Source organism: Notolepis coatsorum (genome assembly GCF_963971535.1).
Source record: "Notolepis coatsorum genome assembly, chromosome: 3".
NCBI classification, from domain to species: Eukaryota; Metazoa; Chordata; class Actinopteri; order Aulopiformes; family Paralepididae; genus Notolepis; species Notolepis coatsorum.
Genome location: NC_140167.1, coordinates 14,895,290 through 14,915,893, shown reverse-complemented (window position 1 = coordinate 14,915,893; position 20,604 = coordinate 14,895,290). Strand labels below are relative to the sequence as shown.

The 20,604-nt window shown below is 44.6% G+C and overlaps 1 protein-coding gene across 1 annotated transcript in view; it reads right to left on the bottom strand.

Annotated features, from left to right (window-relative positions):
- dctn1b (dynactin 1b) overlaps positions 1–20,604 on the bottom strand; it is a 113,582-nt gene that overhangs the window by 38,361 nt on the left and 54,617 nt on the right. Inside the window, exons 6-9 of the mRNA XM_084311599.1 lie at positions 20,156–20,332; positions 17,485–17,682; positions 13,638–13,842; positions 2,086–2,164 (exon numbers count right to left, since the gene is read on the bottom strand). Of these exons, the coding sequence (XP_084167725.1) occupies positions 2,086–2,164; positions 13,638–13,842; positions 17,485–17,682; positions 20,156–20,332 (659 nt within the window). The remainder of the gene's footprint in view (positions 1–2,085; positions 2,165–13,637; positions 13,843–17,484; positions 17,683–20,155; positions 20,333–20,604) is intronic.

The following is a 20,604-nucleotide window of genomic DNA, read 5'->3' as shown; positions in this document are numbered from 1 at the left end:
ACGCAGCAGTTAACAGCTGACTGGCTAACCGTAAGCTATGAACATGTAAACAATGACATAACACTCACCCAGACAGGCCGCCGTTCTGAACCTCTCTTCACTTTTTAAGAGAAAAGAGAAAACAAGACGTCAACACCGCTTCACAACGGTGACTTTACCACATCCGGCGGAATCAGCACAGTACCAACTGGCCTGTATAGCTGACTTTGAACATGAATCTGCCGCTATCGCACATTACATGCACATATCCCCTCGTGAAGGAATACTCTCATTTGGATATGAAAGATGGGGCCTTAACACGGTGACAGAGAGAATCCACTCGTCCAGAACACACAGGGATCACCAGTGTCAATGGTCGCGGCCCACTAGTTAAAACTATAATGGTCTCCAGACCAAGGCCTTCTGTCGCCTAGGCGGCTAAACAAAGGACCCTAGCCTGGGGCCGGTTTCCATAAACTTTGTCAAGTAGCCCCCATAGCACTAACAGACAAGTGGAGCCCGCCAGCAAACACTACTCACCCAACCTGGAACGCACCGCTTCTCACAACAGCGGCATGTCCGACAGTTCAGCTGTGGCCTGACAGGTTTCACCCCAACAAACACAGCAAGGAACTGCAGTTGAGAAGCATGCAGCGGCGTGCTCCCAATACGAAAACCGGTGGAGGGTTTTTAGAATGATCATCATCTTCCAGACACTCCAGTACGAAGACAATATCGCCGTATTTTCTCGAAAATAGTGAGAGAGAAAATAAAGATATGATGTCAACGTATCCTTGTTTCCCAAGCTGTTCCCAATCCAATTTCTTCCATCATGGTGTCAAGTGTGGGGATCTACCGAGGCACTTCTTCCTTGTGGTGAAAGCGAGAAGGAGGAGAGCAGGTGACCACACACCTGCTTATGAAGGTAAGCTGATGAGGGGTGTGGTCAGACTAATACTGGTATTAGAGGTACATTTGTGGTTTATTCAGTACGCGTGCACGTACGCGAGATAGTGCAGTGTGATGCCAAGCTAAGCCACTAACGATACAGAACCCTTTCACTACCACACAACAGAAGGTTAACCCTTTCACTACCACACCGTTTACCATTAACCATCTGTAGTGTGGTAGTGTTATGGAAAGGTTAACCTTCGGTAGTGTGGTAGTGAAAGGGTTAAACAGGGTAACACACTCAACACAGTTCCACACATCCACACATCCACGCCTGGAAGCTGTCCGGTACAACTTCCAGTCTGACACTGTTGGCCACGAGCAGCTCCACAGTCGGGGGTTAATTGACCTGCTCAAGGACACTACAAGGACGGCTTGTTGAGGGCAGCGTCAGTGACATTCATTCCCCAAACTTTCCTTCCAGTCACAAGCCTGTTCCTCTAAGCTCAATACAGTGTCCATTCAGTGTCCATTCAGTGTCCATACAGTCCCCATTCAGTGTCCATACAGTCCCCATTCAGTGTCCACACAGTCCCATTCTGTCCCCATACAGTCCCCATTCAGTCCCCATTCGTCCCCATTCAGTCCCCATACAGTCCCCATACAGTCCCCATTCAGTCCCCATTCAGTCCCCATTCAGTCCCCATCAGTCCCCATTCGTCCCCATTCAGTGTCCATTCAGTGTCCATTCAGTCCCCATTCAGTCCCCATTCAGTCCCCATTCAGTCCCCATTCAGTCCCCATACAGTCCCCATTCAGTCCCCATTCAGTCCACCTTCAGTCCCCATTCGTCCCCATTCAGTCCCCATACAGTCCCCATACAGTCCCCATTCAGTCCACCTTCAGTCCCCATTCAGTGTCCATACAGTCGCCATTCAGTCCCCATACAGTCCCCATTCAGTCCCCATTCAGTCCCCATACAGTCGCCATTCAGTCCCCATACAGTCCCCATTCAGTGTCCATACAGTGCCCATACAGTCCCCATACAGTCGCCATTCAGTCCCCATACAGTCCCCATTCAGTGTCCATACAGTGCCCATACAGTCCCCATACAGTCCCCATACAGTCCCCATACAGTCCCCATTCAGTCGAAGACGAAGACACAGCGACACGGCACATCTCTGCACCTGAGGGGACGTTGATCAGTGAACCTACCTGACCAGCGCTTCCTTCAGTCTGCCGTTCTGTTCCTCCAGCTGTTTCCCATGGTAGCTGGAGGCGGCGCCGTCTGAGCCTGGAGGTGGAGAAACACAAGCTCAGCCCTGTGTGTCCTGCATGTTCACTTCAGTCTGGTCTCCACTGTAGTAAATAATAATAATAATAATACATCTATTTTATATAGCGCTTTTCCAGGTGCTCAAAGACGCTTTACATGGGCAGGAGAGACAAACTATGGCAAAACAAAAAACAGAACAAAAAATAATACATGACAAAAATAAAATAACACCGACAGAATTAGAGGTCAAAAGCAAGATTGAAAAGGTGAGTTTTGAGGGCTGATTTAAAAGATGTCAGGGTGTTTGCATCACGGATATGGCTGGGGAGGGCATTCCAGAGGGAGGGGGCAGCAGCAGCAAAGGCCCTGTCGCCCCAGGTCCGGAGCCTGGTCGTGGGAGGTGTTAGGAGGTTGGCATCTGCAGACCTAAGGCGACGGGTGGGCGTGTGACGGTGGAGGAGGTCGGACAGGTAGGGAGGGGCAAGGTTGTTGAGGGCTTTAAATGTGATGAGTAGTATTTTAAAATGTATCCTGTATTTGATTGGAAGCCAGTGGAGGTCGTGGAGGACAGGGGTGATGTGATCAGAGCGACGGGTGGAGGTGAGCATGCGGACAGCAGAGTTTTGGACATATTGGAGTTTATTGAGGATAGTGTTTGGTGAGCCGTAGAGGATGCTGTTGCAGTAATCTAGTCTTGATGATATGAATGCATGAACCAGTGTTTCAGCAGCGGAGAGTGATAGGGAGGTAGTAGTGGTGATAAGGATTCTATTAAAAGCCCCAAATAACTTTCACCTAAAAAGCTGCATATAAAGCAACCCGTTACCTTGCGTTTGATGTCTGATGTTTCATGTCGATGTCCCAGTGCTTTTTTTTTTTTTTTTTTTTTTATATTTTTGCACAAATCTTTACATTATTTACAGAGTACCTTTTCACAGCATAATATGCAACATCCAAGATTCGCCTTTTTCATTTTTTGTGACAACATACAAAACATGCAAGAGACTCATACAAATACACTAATAACTGACATGGAAATTAAAGAAGCACTTACAAAAAAAAAACATACTATACATTGTGCATATACATCCCTGATATATATATATATATATATATATATATACGTCATACGTTACATGTAGACCGATCTACCTGCGAGCAGGTATGTGCTGCATCTTTTCTTTTCTTTTCTCTTTTTTTTTTTTTTTTTTTTACGTTTCAGCTACGCATGTGTGTGTCTCCTATATACTTGTGTATCCCCCTATGTGTCAGTGAAAGCCTATATCTCAACTATGTGTATATGTAGGTGTATGTATGTCTATTTCCTATATATGGGTATGTGCATGTATGTGTGCCCCTGACGTGTATACCTTATCCTTGTGTATATGAGTGCGTGTAAACCTATTATGTACACATATGAATATGTGTATCCTAGATACTTGTATGTGGCTATATCTGCGCACATGTGAGTGTGATAGAGACAGTGACCGTTCCATAGACACACCATCCGGACATAAAATATATGTACATATATACATAATATATTATAGAGCACAAGTACCATCAGATCAAATCCCCTTTTTCATATTCATCCTTGATAATATTGTAATCCCATCTTACTCATTTGTCCTCAGATCGTTCAGTCAGGTGTAGAAAACTGTCCCATATCTCAGCGAAAATATCCTCTCTCCCTGCGACTCTATATGTCACCCTTTCATATGATGCTGTCCGAAACATTAGTTCCATCCATTCTTTAAAAGTAATATCAACAGGTGATTTCCAATGTCGTAATGCAATTCTACATCCTGATATCATGGCCATTCTATACCACATTCCCCGGTATTTAGGCAGTTTAATCCCTTTCGGTACTATACCCAAAACACATGCCATTGGGGCGTTATTTATCTTCACATTCAGGACCTTACTTAGGAATATCACAATTTGATCCCACATTTTCCGGACCTTCTCACATTCGTACAACATGTTCAAGTTCAAGTTCAAGTTCTTTAATAGTTGTCATACAGAAGTACAGAATACTTTCATACAAAATGCTTCTTACTGTTACGCTCCAGAGACTGTGCTAGACAAGATAGTATCAAATAACATAATAACATAATATAGCATGAATTTAGAAGAAGAAAATGAGGTCACAGTGTTCGGTATAGACATATGTACAATGTTCTGAGTTACCATATAATATACAATACACAATACTATGCAGTGTACTAATGTACAGTACTATCTAGTGCAAAGCAGAAATGGGATGAGGTACAATTTTAGGTACAATTTACAGTAAGGTGTACGAGTTGTAGTGCAATCCTTCATCCATAAATATAAAGTGTGGGGAGTGGGTGCTACAGTGTGTTTGTTTAAAGTGGGTGTGTGCTATAAAGTGTGTGTAGTGGGTGCTACAGTGTGTTTGTTTAAAGTGAGTGTGTGCGTGTGGATGTGTGTGCTATGTGTGTTTGGTGGTTGTTGTTGTGTAGTGTTCATTCATTGTTCGTTTAGCAGCCTGATGGCCTGGGGATAGAAGCTACTTCTGAGTCTTTCTGTGCTCGCCTTGAGACTCCTGTATCGCTTGCCTGACGGCAGCAGTTCAAAGAGGCAGTTGTTCGGGTGGCTCGAGTCCTTAATAATTCTCTTAGCCTTCCCCTTGCAACGCTTGTAGTAAATGTTCTGGAGGGTGGGGAGCCCCCCTCCAATTGTGCGTTCGGCTGAACGTGTCACTCTTTGTAGTCTGCTTTGGTCTTTTGCAGTGCTATTCCCAAACCAGGAGGTGATGTTGCCGGTCAAGATGCTCTCTATTGTACATGAGTAGAAGTTCTTAAGGATCTTCTGGCTGACTTGGAACTTCCTTAGGCGCCTGAGGAAGTAGAGGCGTTGTCGTGCCTTCTTCACCACACTGTTAATGTGTGTGGTCCATGTCAAGTCCTCGGATATGTAGGCTCCGAGGTACTTGAAGCTGTTGACTCTCTCAACCGGTGCCCCGTCGATGCTGAGGGGGCTGTAGTCCTTGACCCCCGACCTCCTGAAGTCCACAATCATCTCCTTTGTTTTGCTGACGTTCAGGGAGAGGCTGTTTTCCTGGCACCATCCCGCCAGGACCTTGACCTCTTCCAGGTAGGCCCTCTCGTCGTTGGCAGAGATCAGGCCCACCACCACTGTGTCGTCAGCAAATTTGACGATTGTATTGCTACTCCGCTGAGTCACACAGTCGTGTGTGTACAGGGAGTAGAGGAGGGGACTCAGAACACAGCCCTGGGGGGCCCCTATGTTGAGGGTGATGGATGAGGAGGTGCAGTTGCCTGCTCTCACCACCTGGGGTCTGCCAGTCAGGAAGTCCAAGACCCACTGGCAGAGGTCATAGCCCAAGCCCAGGTCCCTGAGCTTGGCTATGAGTATGGAGGGGACTATGGTATTGAATGCCGAGCTGTAGTCGATGAATAGCATTCTCACATAGTTCCCCTGCCTCTTGTCCAGGTGTGATGCTGCTGTGTGCAGCACATGGGATATGGCGTCCTCCGTGGACCTGTTGGGGCGGTATGCAAATTGCAGGGGGTCCATGTTGATGGGGAGGGAGGAGCAGATGTAGCCCTTTACTAGCTTCTCAAAGCACTTCATGGCTATGGAGGTGAGAGCTACAGGGCGGTAGTCGTTGAGGCAAGCAGGCTTGGATTTTTTGGGTACAGGGATAATAGTGGACTTCTTCAGGCAGGTGGGGATGACAGCCTGTTCTAAGGACAGGTTAAATATGTCAGTGAATACTGGGGCCAGTTGGTCGGCACAGACTTTTAGGACGCGGCCGGGGATGCCGTCCGGACCTGCTGCCTTCCTGATATTCACTTTTTTAAAGGTCCGCCTCACCTCATGCTCTGTTACCCTGAACACTGCGCCTCCATCAGCAGCCGACCCCCCCCCCCCCATTGCCGAGGCTTGTGAGCTGGTGTTGTTATTACCAGCATCAAACCTCGCATAGAAGGTATTGAGGTCGTTTGCTAAGGAGATGTCACTGTTCAGTTTGAGGGAGGCGCCTTTGTAGTCTGTCATCGTTTTGAGCCCCTGCCACATAGCTCTAGAGTCAGCTTGTTCAAACTGGAGTTCAATTTTATCCCTGTAGCGCCGTTTGGCCTCTGACACTGTCCTCCTTACGTTGTGTCGCGCCACCTTGTGGTCATTCATGTTGCCTGCCACTAGGCCGTCATTGTATGCTTTGGTGCGCTCTCTCAGAGCTTCACGTGCAGTAAAGTGCCTGTCTCCTTCTCACATCTCCAGCAGATGTCACTGTCCCTTAATTTCAGTCTGGCCAGTTTACTAGGCGTCCAATAGCTTCTGTTCAGTACTTTGTAAAAAATAAGTTGTGATTGTGCCTCCCTAGAGAATTTACTCCATTTGGATACCAGTTTCTCCCACATTTCCTCAGTAATCTCCTCATGTACATCGTTCTCCCAACTCAATCTCAAACCCGCCAATTTGGGTGCATTGTATTCTCTTATAACATCATAAAATCTTGACGCACCGCCTTTCCTGCGCCATCCTTTATAGAATATTTCTTGAATTGCAGTAATTGGGCCGCACTTTGGTCCTCCTATTGATGACGATATACAATGTCTAATCTGTAGGAATTTATAAAAGTTTTTATTATCTATATCAAAATCCTCCTTAATATCCTCAAAAGGCAAGACCCCATCCTCCCCGGCTATATCACCTAGTACATGTATCCCCCTTTTAACCCAATCGTCCCATATGACTGATTTCTTCCCAATCTTTAGTTTCTTATTATACCATATAGAGGCTCTCGTAGTTAAGTATGGGCTATCACCAGTCATTTTGTGCGATTGATTCCAAGTTTCCCTGATAAATGCCATCAAAGGGTTTTTAAGAGGTATAGGTCTGTCTGATTGTGTCAGGAAGGATTCCAGAGATGAGGGATATATCATTTCCTCCTCCATCTTGACCCAAGCAGGTGCCTCCTCAGACGAGTGGTTCAGTTTGGAGAGCTGGGAGAGCGAGAATGCATAGTGATACCAGTCTAGTTTAGGCAGGGATAAACCGCCATTTTCCTTTGCTGCATACATTTTGGCCCATCCAAATAGCTGCCTTTTGCCCCCCCACAGATATACATTAATGACTTTGTCATACTGTCTGAGTAACTGGGTCGGGAGAGTCAGCGGCAACATATATAGGATATAATTTAATTTGGGAGCTAGTATCATTTTTACTAGGTTTATCTTTCCCAGGAGGGACATATTCATTTTGGCCCAATTCTGGGTCAGAGCACTAATGTGTTCGATTATAGGGGCAATATTGGCTTGCATCAACTCTTTCAGACCTGGGATCAGCTTTATTCCTAGGTATATCAACCCTGACGGCATCCATCTGTATTGCCACCCCCTTCTGATATCAGGGGGACAACATTTAGAGAGAGGCATTGCTTCTGACTTGCTCCAGTTGATTGTGTACCCAGATATTTCGGAGAAGGACTCGATAACATTTCCAATGATCCCAACTGCTGTTCGGGGATTGCTGGATACCAATAAGATATCGTCCGCATATAAAAATAATTTATGTTCTACCTGCCCCGCTATTATCCCTTTGATGTCCTGATTAGTCCTCAGCGCGATAGCAAGTGGTTCGAGGAAAAGCGCAAACATTTGGGGAGAAAGCGGAGAACCTTGCCTCGTCCCCCGCCCTAGGTTAAAGGGCGAGGATACGATCCCGTTGGTCAACACTGATGCCATCGGATTTGTGTATAACAGTTTTACCCACCCAGTAAACGATGGACCGAACCCGAAGCGCTCTAGCGTGTGAAATAAGAATGCAAATTCCACCTTATCAAAGGCCTTTTCGGCATCCAATGAGAAGGCCACTGTAGGTTCTATATCATTCCTTACCTTCCACATTATGTGTAGGAGTCTGCGGATATTATCAGCTGAGTTTCTCCCCTTCACAAAGCCCACTTGATCTGAATGCACCAAAGTTGGTAGTACATCTTCTATTCTATTCGCAAGTATCTTTGCCAATATATAATATATTTGGTTTCGTTCCTAAATAACGCATATTCAGCCTTCTTTTGATATATGTTGTTCAATTCGTATTTGGATTTGCTTAGGTTCCTCCACGTTTCTGGGTCTGGTCTTTGGCTGTGCTGTTTCGAGAGTATTTTAATTTCCTCATCTAACGCTGTCATTTTTTGTTTCTCCGCCCTTTTTAGTATCGCACCGTATTGTATGAGTCGTCCTCTCATGTAAGCTTTACATGTGTCCCACATTATGCCACTATCATCTATTGACCCTTCATTAAGTTCCCAAAATTCCTTAAATATAGTTCTAATGTACGTACACGATCCTTCATCATTTAACATCAGGTTATTGAATCGCCATCTCCGAGATCGTTGCCCTTCTTCCGTGGATGTGATCACTAAATCAACCGGAGCATGGTCAGATATTACAATGTTCCCTATCCCAGTACTTGCAACCTGTTCTACCAGTGCGCTAGAGATCAGGAAATAATCTATTCTAGAGTATGAGGAATGTGGGTGAGAGTAAAACGTGTAGTCTCTTTCTTGTGGGTTCATAACCCTCCAAACATCCACTAGACCCAACTCCTCTATCAGAACACCAACCGCCAGTCTCCCTGTGTTGTCAGCGGTTTTGGGTTGGTATGATCTGTCTATCAAGGTGTTTCCAACCAAGTTGAAGTCCCCCCCTATGATTACGTTGCTATTCCCTATTTTCCTGATCACCTCACATACCTCATGGAAAAAGTCTGAGGACGACCCGTTGGGCGCATATATATTAGCTAAAGTAGTCCTCTGTCCCTCTAAATCAGCATCCAGTATAACCCATCTTCCCTCATCATGTGAGAAACTATTGTGTACCTTTAGGTCTAAGTTTTTTCTCACCAATATTGCCACTCCCCTCTTCCTAGAAGAGAACGTGCTATAGTATATTTGTCCCACCCAATCCCTTTTAAGCTTGGCCGACTCCTCCTCATCCAGGTGTGATTCCTGAATTAGTGCAATATCTGCCTTTTTTTGTTTCAAGAACGTCAATATCTTCTTTCTCTTAATGGGATGATGACATCCGTCTATATTCCACGATATTATTTTAATCAGCCCCATATTTCTCGTAATGCATCTCCCCTGTGCAATCCATGACGTAGTCTAGTGCCTGAGACTGTGAAGATATATATACAATAGTATAGCATACAATGAAATAAAAAAGAACATATAAAAACATAAATACACTTCCCCCCCCCACATTTACCCAAGCTACGTTCGATATGACCCCAGATAGAACAGTCGTACCGAGGGTGAAATCGATACTCACCCATGCACCTTGGTCCCCCTCGACTAACAGAGGAGTGCATACGGCACGAGGCAGATTGCCCAAAACTGTGCCCCTATTATCTTGTAAACCCTGACGTAACGTATGGCTCACACTGTAATCTATATACAGTGCGATCAATTCAACTGAACTTGACAAAACGGTAACGTTTCCAGCCATTAACATTTGTATATCTTTCAGATATATCTTGGTACATTGTAACTTCTATGACATAGCCACGATGGCCTGTGGTTCATTTCGTTATATTTTTCCTGTATCCATCCGGGATATTTCCCCTCCCATACTTTTATTATATTCTTCTATCCATTGCCCTCTATTTTCATTTCACATCTTTTTTTTTTTTTTATTATTTTTCTTTCTCTTTTCCACTCATTTTTTTTTTTTTTTTTATTTATTTATTTTTTTTCCCCCCTTTTTGTCTTCTCCTCTATATACATATTGACATTTTTTGATGTTATTTACTCTATGACGATGCCCCCGTGACTTATCTGTATCCATGCGCTTCATGAACTTTATCTCAATTGTCCGCCTCCGACTGTCCCCGTCTGAATCCCTGTAGTTTCTCCCGGTATCCGTGATGACCATTGCCCTGCTGTGTGGGGCGTTCAGTCCCCGTCGTCTGCATGTCGTCCCCCGGTCCCCGTTTTCTTCCCATCGTCTGCCAGGTAGACAGCCGCATTATCTCCTCTCGGTCCGGGTCGGTAGTCGGGTTCACCACGGTGATCTTGAATCCACGCTTTGCCATATCCGCCGTCGCCTCCGCCGCGCTCTGGTACAGGCGGGTGCCATCCTCGTAGAATACCCTCATCTTTGCTGGATACGGTGTCTGGAACTTGAGATTCTTCTCCTTCATTATTCTCTTGGCCTCGGCATATTCTCCTCGCTTCTTCAGTATTTCAGTGGGGAAGTCATGGTCGACATAGAAGCGATCGTTGCCACATGAGACGTTCTTCTTCTGCCAAGTTCGGCGTATTATCTCTTCCTTCATTTTGTAACTCCCAAACTTAACCACGATTGACCGTGGTTTCAGCTGTGGGTTGTTAGACCTCGGGGCCAGTGCCCGGTGTGCTCGTTCGATACGAAGGTCCATGTCATGAGGCAGACCGAGGGCGTCTTTAAACAAGCCGTCTAGAAATCCATGCATGTCTTTCCCCTCTTTTTCCTCCGGGATACCATACACCCGCAGGTTCTCTCTCCTCGTCCTGCCCTCCTGGTCGAGTAGCTTAGCCTCCACGTCGGCCTGCCTCTGCATTAGCTTTTTTATTAGAGCCGTCGCCGCATCAAGCACATTCTCATTTTCTCCGATTCTCCCCTCAGTTTCATCGAGCCTGTCGTTCATTTTGTTCATGTCATTTCTTATCTCCCGAAATTGACGCTCATTGTCTTTTCTGAAGTCTTTGAGCTCGTTGTATATGTTCAACAGCGTGGCTTCTTGTTCACAGTCATCGTCGCCATCTTTTCCTCCCGTTACTTCGTCATTCTCTGCCATTCCGTCGTCCTTTCCAGTTGTAATCGTGGTCGCCCTACGTCTCGTCATCCCTATTCTGAGCTGAAGGCGTGTTTTTGCGGACCTCCCAAACTTTCAAACTTTTTAGATGAAGGAATGGGTACAATAGGAGACACACCTCCAGTTTTTCTAACGTTTTTGACACGCCTCAGCTTCTGAGCTGAAGGCGTGTTTTTGCGGACCTCCCAAACTTTCAAACTTTTTATATGAAGGAATGGGTACAATAGGAGACACGCCTCCAGTTTTTCAAAAGTTTTTGACACGCCTCAGCTTCTGAGCTGAAGGCGTGTTTTTGCGGACCTCCCAAACTTTCAAACTTCTTAGATGAAGGAATGGGTACAATAGGAGACACGCCTCCAGTTTTTCAAAAGTTTTTGACACGCCTCAGCTTCTGAGCTGAAGGCGTGTTTTTGCGGACCTCCCAAACTTTCAAACTTTAGACTGTTTTCTTTATACGTTTTTCTTTTTCTTTCTTTCTACCACAAGACGCAGCCACTGATGGGTCCATGGGACTTGGATAAGTCCTGTGGACCCAACTCTGGCCACTGACCACATGAGCGAACGGGTACATACGCACACAATACACGGCCACTGATGGATCCATGGGACTTGGTAAAGCACTATGGACCCAACTATGACCACTGATAAAAACGTAACTACACTAGCATTATAAGACCTAAACATTGCTACCTACCATACAAGTGCATTGGTTTAGTGCACTTCCGGTTGCCACTGAGCGGAAATGTTTGTGCGGACCTGTTCTCCCAAACTGGTAAGCAAATGACTGTTTTTACGTTATTTTCATTTTTACGTTACTATTATTATTATTTTTTTTTTTTTTTAAACATTGATCTTAACTGATCACTATGACTTTATTGCTTTTATCGTTATATATGCCTATAATTGTGTACAGCACTTTGAGCTACATGACATGTATGAAAGGTGCTTTATAAATACTTACTTACTTACTTACTTACTATTAAATATATACCCTGGTGTTTTTACTAAATGTTTCTCGGGGCTACATCATTTTGCTGTCGGGGAGCTCGCGAGTTAAGCAGCCATGTTCTTCCGCGGTCAGACCGGAAGTCGATGTCCCAGTGCTTTTAACAAACTGTACCGCAAACAATTACCACCAACCATCGTTGTGTGGCATTAAAGTATCTTGTGTCTTGTATCTTGTAAACCTTCTAGCAATGGGTGTTAAGTTAACAGCTCATACAAACATTTGATCGCCTCATAAAGTCAGAGCCTCATTCATTGTCTATGGAGCAGCCCCAGATTTTACATCTCCCGATTGGAGCGTTCTCTCTCCGATTTCTACTGTGGTGGTTTTCGACGGTCAGCATGACCCTGCCAGTGATTAAAACAGCGGTCAATGGGGCAATAAAAAAAATAAGCAGCACTTAAATTACATCGTTTGGTAACAGAAGATGGTCAGAGAATGTTCTAGAATGATTGCACGGACATGACTAATGCAAGTGCTGCAGTGAGGCGTTGCAGGAATTATGTGACTAAAGGTAAACAGGTTTTAATGAAGAAAGGCCATGCCGTTCCGTGAGCGGAGACTAGACCTGCTGCGGAGTGGAATAGTGTAATTGTTGCAAATGGCAACTGAGCCATTAAGCATCAGGTATATTGCTGTGCATTGTTATGTCCGCGGAGCGAGACATAATCAAATCGGTTGCGTGTGTGTGTGTGTGACTCCGCGCAATATCTCGTTATGCCCTGCGCTTTAATAAGATGCGTTCTAAAAATTGATTTCCCTAAACAAGTATTCGAGTAATTCATGCTCAGATGGATAGTTTAAATCCCTAGTTTAAAGTCAGATTTGAGCGTTACCACCACACTAGCTTTAGGAGAGTGCGTGTTCTGACTCAACAGTCCTGGGGCACAGGAAGAACATAATGTGAATTCTTAAAATGGGTGGCATTCCTCTTTAACATCACCAGAGACCCCCCACACCTAACCCTAATCAAAACTAGAGATGAGAAATGCATATTAGGTGATCACTGATCTGCTTTAATATACCCTAACCATGTCCTTTCCTCTGCTGGAGCCAAACAGGGCCAAGAGCCAGCGCCAAGAGCCAGGGGCCTGCTCATCATTCAAGTCACTCACTTACTTTCCCCCCAGAGCAGAATTGATGTGTTTGCGTCGTGTTGCCAAAAGTCAAGAAGGCAAGACTATACTTCCAATTAAACGAAGACTTTTGATCCAACATAAGAGTCAGCAACAGTCAGCGAAGGCCTCTCTGCCCATGCTGTGGCATAGAGGCTAATAATCATGTTTGGCTAATTCAACAGTATCTCTATGCAGGGTTCCTACCTGTTTTACATCTTCATACCCACCATCTCCCAGATCTCAATTTCTAGACATTGCTCTCTTTTATACCTCTGAATGTGGGATAGTCTTTACATGACTTTGAAAGAAAGTAAAAGTAAAAAATAGTTTCCCCATTCTTCTCCATACATCCCAGATCTGCGCATGAAGGAATCCTTCCTAAACACTTGGCACCTCATGTATAAACTCACCCCTACCGTAACCCTAACCATAACCTCATTGGAGGGTTATGGTTACCATAACCGCCCACTGGACACGGTGCATGAGATGCCGAGGTTTTAGCGAGTTCTGGTACCTTTCTCCTCTATCTCGTGCTTGAGGATCTCCAGGTCCATAGTGAGTTCGTCCAGCTTCTCCTTGAGGGAGTCGGCCTCCTGCTGCAGAGACTCCGCCCGCTCCTCGGCCATCTCCTTGTCCAGGGTGGCCATCTCTATGGCGTCGGCGGTGTCGGCCATCTCCTCCATGTAGTGCTCCTTGGCCTCCAGCGCCTCCTTGGCCTCCTGCAGATGGAGAAACGTTAATTTCAAGAATCAAGAGGTTTATTTGTCACATACAGTACATAGTACCAGGGCATACAGTGAAATGCGGGTGGTCATGCCCGCATTGATTGTGCAAAATACAATAATAAAAATAGGCATAGAAAAAATTAAACAGGTAAGACACAAGATATGAATGGTAAAAAAAAAACTGGTTCCTATATACACTACTATACAATATACAATTTACAATTATTAATGAATGTATAAACTATACTATACAGTACCTCCGTCCTTTAAAGTGACTTTCTATTTTTTAAAGTGACATTTTGTTTAAAGTGATTGTTTTAGCGGTTGCCGCACGCATGAGTGTTGTGTGTGTGTGTGTGTGTGTGTGTGTGTGTCTGTGTGTCTGTGTGTGTCTGCGTGTGCTCATGTGTACTTGTGAGTGGAGAGTTCAGTGTTGTTGGTCGTATGTGAAGAGCCTCCGGCTTAACTGGATCTGAGTGGTTCTCCTGCCCCCTGGCTGGGGAGAGTGACCTTGAGCCATCATCTTATTTTGCATACCAGCGCTTGTATTCCTATGCTTTTTTGTTCTTAGTTCTATTATTATTTTAATAAAAAAAAATCTTAAATACTTTAGATACTATTGCTACTATGTATGCATGTATATGTGTTTATATTACATGTATATTTACATACTGTACCAATTATTAGCTTGTTCTATTATCCCTCCTTCTCTCATCCATAGCAACACCATATTATCACCGACACCCTGATCCTCTTTGAATTGCTCATCTGAGGTTTCTTCCCCTTTTTTCCTATTGCTAGGTTACAGGGAGTTGTTCCTTATCTTCATTGGGGAAAGTCTGGCGATCTTGCAAAATTGTGGAATGTATGGTGTTTTTTGTTCTGGATCTATTGTGATGTTTCTTCTTGGTCTGTGAAGCCCATGGAGGTAATTCGTTGTGATTTCAGGTTGTACAAATACATTTGATTTGATTTAGATTTGATTTTCCGTTCTACATAACCGTTTGGGTCTATGTTTTGTTGTGTATAGGTTTGACTGAGTAAATTAAATATTATTAAATTAAATATATCCAATCATCCACCCACCCATACCTAACTACCCACCACCCATCACTCCTTCCCTACATTCATGCACCCATCCTTCCCTCATCCATCCATCATCCACGGTGGTGTAGTGGTTAACACTGTCGCCTCACAGCAAGAAGGTCCAGGGTTCGATTCCCGCTTGGGGACCAGGTTTCCATGATGCCAGTTACCCAGGTGGGGTATCTCCCGGGCCTTTCTGTGTGGAGTTTGCATGTTCTCCCCGTGCTCGCAAGGGTCCCCCCCCCCCCCCCGATAAGAGAAACCCAATGGAAAAACATGCAAAACAACAGATCGCTAACGCTGTCGTGTCCGTGACGAAGACGGGCAGGAGCACTTGGATGGTCCCCGGGCGTGGCTCACGCCACAGCCCTCGTCTGCTCCCGGCTGCCCTTGGGGGGGGAGGACGACGGGATGGGTTAAGCGCAGAGTATAATCGCATCGGCAATCCTACAGACAATGCATGCGTGTGTGTTCCGGTGTGTGTGTGACGCTAACATTGAGTGTCGTTGCATGCCAATTAAAGACCTCTGCGACAGGTCCTGCATTATTATTATTATTATTCACCCATCCTTCCATCCATCCATCTCTGAGTTGTTTAACCTGTTCCACCCATGGAATATTTTCGCCTAAAATATATACCTAGGTAAATGGAATATTGCTCCACTTCTACAAGGCCCATTTGCATATTCTTGGTATCTAGGTACATCTATGGACCTCAGGGAATGTATTCACAGTGTCAGAAATATTGTGTCTATTACTAGGCTTGCTTAAATTGTGATGAAACAAAGGAGAATATGAATTATGATTTTTCTTTGAATCTTTGACAGTGAATAACACCATGATAATAATGCCCAAACTTAAAAAACTGCCACTGCTCTTGTTCAGTACCTTCTTGAGATCATGTGTACAAAAAAATCTAAGGAAATTAATAAAGGGAAGATGATTAAACAGAAGGTTCTGTAGATACAGTACTGAATTCTCCCATCCGGACCAATGCAATTTGAAATATTATTATAGAATATAGAATATGATGCTTATAAATTACCTTATTATAGCCAATTCGCACATTTATATATATATACATATATTATCTTTCAAATGCCCGAGTTCAATTTGGATTTAGTATCACCAGGTGTGCATAAGAACAGATAATGATATCTACTGTAATTTACTGTACCTTTTTATTTTCACCACAGTGCAACCATTTTGAAACTAACTTCAGATCTAATTGTTGCTACATGCTAACAATAGGGAGGAGAAACTAACTACCTTTCAATATTTGTCAAAAACATTACCTTTTGTGGCTTATTATCCCGAATAATAACAGTTATTGAAATAATTCATTCAGAACGCTGAACTTTGAACCCCCACAGTATCTGACAGGAAGTGTAGTTCGGAATAATGCCAACACTGATCCACAGCTATGCATCCCCTCGACAAAATGGCAGCAAAAAAACTACAATTCCCATGATTCAAATTTTCCCAAATGGTCGCCGTCTTGTAATAGACTTCAGCCAATCGAGAAGTTAAAACTATCTAATGGCACTTTTAACCTATTGCTAAACTAACGTATTGATGATAATATACATTCTACATGCTTTTGTGACATGTTAGTGATGTTAATACTTGAAAACGTTTGATTAAAAAAATCGCAAAAAATATGCAACACAAAAAAATATTGATTTATGACCATATGCCATTTTTGGGTCGGTACCGACCCGGTCGGGTGGAACAGGTTAATGGTCATTCTACCTTCTTGGCCTCTTTGAGTTGTTTAATGGTCATTCTACCTTCTTGGCCTCTTTGAGTTGTTTAATGGTCATTCTACCTTCTTGGTCGCTTTGAGTTGTTTAATGGTCATTCTACCTTCTTGGCCTCTTTGAGTTGTTTAATGGTCATTCTACCTTCTTGGTCGCTTTGAGTTGTTTAATGGTCATTCTACCTTCTTGGCCTCTTTGAGTTGTTTAATGGTCATTCTACCTTCTTGGCCTCTTTGAGTTGTTTAATGGTCATTCTACCTTCTTGGGCTCTTTGAGTTGTTTAATGGTCATTCTACCTTCTTGGTCGCTTTGAGTTGTTTAATGGTCATTCTACCTTCTTGGCCTCTTTGAGTTGTTTAATGGTCATTCTACCTTCTTGGCCTCTTTGAGTTGTTTAATGGTCATTCTACCTTCTTGGTCGCTTTGAGTTGTTTAATGGTCATTCTACCTTCTTGGCCTCTTTGAGTTGTTTAATGGTCATTCTACCTTCTTGGTCGCTTTGAGTTGTTTAATGGTCATTCTACCTTCTTGGCCTCTTTGAGTTGTTTAATGGTCATTCTACCTTCTTGGTCGCTTTGAGTTGTTTAATGGTCATTCTACCTTCTTGGCCTCTTTGAGTTGTTTAATGGTCATTCTACCTTCTTGGCCTCTTTGAGTTGTTTAATGGTCATTCTACCTTCTTGGCCTCTTTGAGTTGTTTAATGGTCATTCTACCTTCTTGGCCTCTTTGAGTTGTTTAATGGTCATTCTACCTTCTTGGCCTCTTTGAGTTGTTTAATGGTCATTCTACCTTCTTGGCCTCTTTGAGTTGTTTCTGCAGCTCCGCCTGTTGCTCCTGCATCTTGTTCTTCCACTCCTGCAGCGTCTCCAGCTGGATCTTGTGCTTCTCCAGCTCCTTCAGCTTGGCCTTGTCCTCCGTCCGCTTCATCTTCAGCGTCTCCAGCTTCTCCTCCAGGTCCTTCACCTGGCCACGCAGAGACTCCTCCTCCTGAGAGAGAGAGAGAGAGAGAGAGAGAGAGAGAGAGAGAGAGAGAGAGAGAGAGAGAGAGAGAGAGAGAGATAGAGAGAGAGAGGGGGAGAGAGAGAGAGAGAGAGACGAAGGAGGGGTGGAGGAGAGAGAGGTGGAGGAGGGCGGAGGAGAGAGAGAGATGGAGGGGTGGAGAGAGGTGGTGGAGGAGGGGTGGAGGAGAGAGAGAGACAGAGGAGGGGTGGAGGAGAGAGGTGGTGGAGGAGGGGTGGAGGAGAGAGAGACAGAGGAGGGGTGGAGGAGAGAGAGGCAGAGGGGTGGAGGAGAGAGAGAGACGGAGGAGGCGGGGGTTGGAGGAAGGGAAGGAGGGATGAGGGATAGAAGGAGTGAGAGAGGGTCAGTTAAGAGAGTTTCAGTTTCACTTTGGTCCATCATGACTCCACCTCCTATAGGGAGAGAGAGGTGGTGTTAGGGTTAAAACTGACACACATCATGCACACACACACACACACACACACACACACACACACACACACACACACACACACACACACACACACACACACAGGCTTGCACTGCACACTGCATAATAACTATAATCACGCACCAGACAACCTATTACACTCACAGATACCTATTACACTGCCATTACACTGTCGGACTACCTATTACACTGCCAGACTACCTATTACACTGCCAGACTACCTATTACACTGCCAGACTACCTATTACACTGCCAGACTGCCAGACTACCTATTACACTCCCAGACTACCTATTACACTGCCAGACTACCTATTACACTGCCAGACTACCAATTACACTGCCAGACTACCTATTACACTGCCAGACTACCTATTACACTGCCAGACAACCTATCACACTGCCAGACTACCAATTACACTGCCAGACTACCTATTACACTCCCAGACTACCTATTACACTGCCAGACTACCTATTACACTGCCAGACTACCAATTACACTGCCAGACTACCTATTACACTGCCAGACTACCTATTACACTGCCAGACTACCTATTACACTGCCAGACTACCTATTACACTGCCAGACTACCTATTACACTGCCAGACTACCTATTACACTGCCAGACTACCTATTACACTGCCAGACTACCTATTACACTGCCAGACTACCTATTACACTGCCATTACACTGCCAGACAACCTATCACACTGCCAGACTACCTATTACACTGCCATACACTGCCAGACTACCTATTACACTGCCATACACTGCCAGACTACCTACTACACTGCCAGACGAACTACTACACTGCCAGACTGCCTATTATAGTTGGAGATAGATCTAAATGAAATCTTTATTTTGTCCCTTTTCCTTGATAGGCAACAACACTGTGGCACTGGCAGTGATGGACAATGGTGGCAGGTGCTGCCCCCTGAAACCAGCGCCATCGAGCCTAATCGAATCGATATTGAAACAAAATCGAATCAGGTAAAAATGATATCAAGCCTGAAACAGGAGAGGTGCTGAAATTCCTCAAAATGCCATTTCTGGCACTAAGCTGCAGCACAGAGTGCACAAGCACACTCACTCACTCTCACACACACACACATACACACACACACACACACACACACACACACACACACACACACACACTGTCAGGCACTGACAGTCACACCCTTGGCAGAGTGTTAGAGTTAGCGTGATAAAAACAACACTGGAGAATCAAGTGCAAAACCACGTCACACCAGTGCACCTGTGTTTCCATGGCGACATCCGCCTGAGAAAAAAATAAGTGAGACTGATTATCTATTAATCTAACACAAGATGGAGGCTGAGATTACATTTATAATATGATAAAAAAAAACGAATTAAAAGTAATAATTAATAAGACATGACCTGATAAACTGATCTAGTCAATTAGAAAGATATTTTAAAAGAGAATGTTTTACAACTATTTCATAAATGAAACAACAACAACAACAACAACAACAACAACAACAACAACAACAACAACAACAACAACAACAACAACAACAACAACAACAACAACAACAACAACAACAACAACAAAAAAAATCATATTATCATTGTGAATTGTACCGGCAAACTAAATAAGGTAAAAAAAAAACACTATACTGTTCCAAGAACCCAATGAAAGATACTGTGATCTGATATTTCGTCCATATCGCCAGCTCTACTACTTCAGTTCAGTTCAGTTATTTTCTTAAAATTTTGGGTTTTGGACACATAACAATGGTCATTCCATAAATCGCCAACGTTTTACCAGCTGCTATTGCAACATTGTCCATACTTAGCATCACAACAGAGGCCGTCTCAGTTACGTGTGTGTGTGTAACGTTAGATGTGAACCACCCTGCTGAGGTAGTGCTGTGCTGTACTGTACTGTGCTGTACTGTGCTGTACTGAGGTAGTGCTGTGCTGAGGTAGTGCTGTGCTGAGGTAGTGCTGTGCTGTGGTAGTGCTGTTCTGAGGGAGTGCTCTCTGACCTTGCTGGGGACTGGAGGCAGAGGGGTTCCAGGCGAGTGCAGCGTGGGGATGACAGGAGCGGCCAGAGGGGTCTGGGCCGGGGTGCTGGGCTCACTGCTGCTCATCTCCCCGGCCGAGGCAGAGGCCGACCCAGAGGCGGCCCCCTTGGAGCCTCCAGTGCTGGCCGGGCGGCTGGGCTGCAGAGCGGGTGGGGGGGAGGGGGGGTGACACACACAGGGAGGTCAGTGACGAGGAGACTGACTGGATTCTGTGATACTGTGAAAATAGGTTTATCTCATTCCAAGTTAAACCATGATACCTCTTTGCAAGAAGGGACTTACAAAGGAGCTCAATCAGTCCTTTAATGAGACTACATGTAGTCAGCGTCATAATAACAGGAGCACTGGGAACCATACATCGAATGATAGATATATACAGAAAATAAAAACAGAAAACGGGACGTGAATAA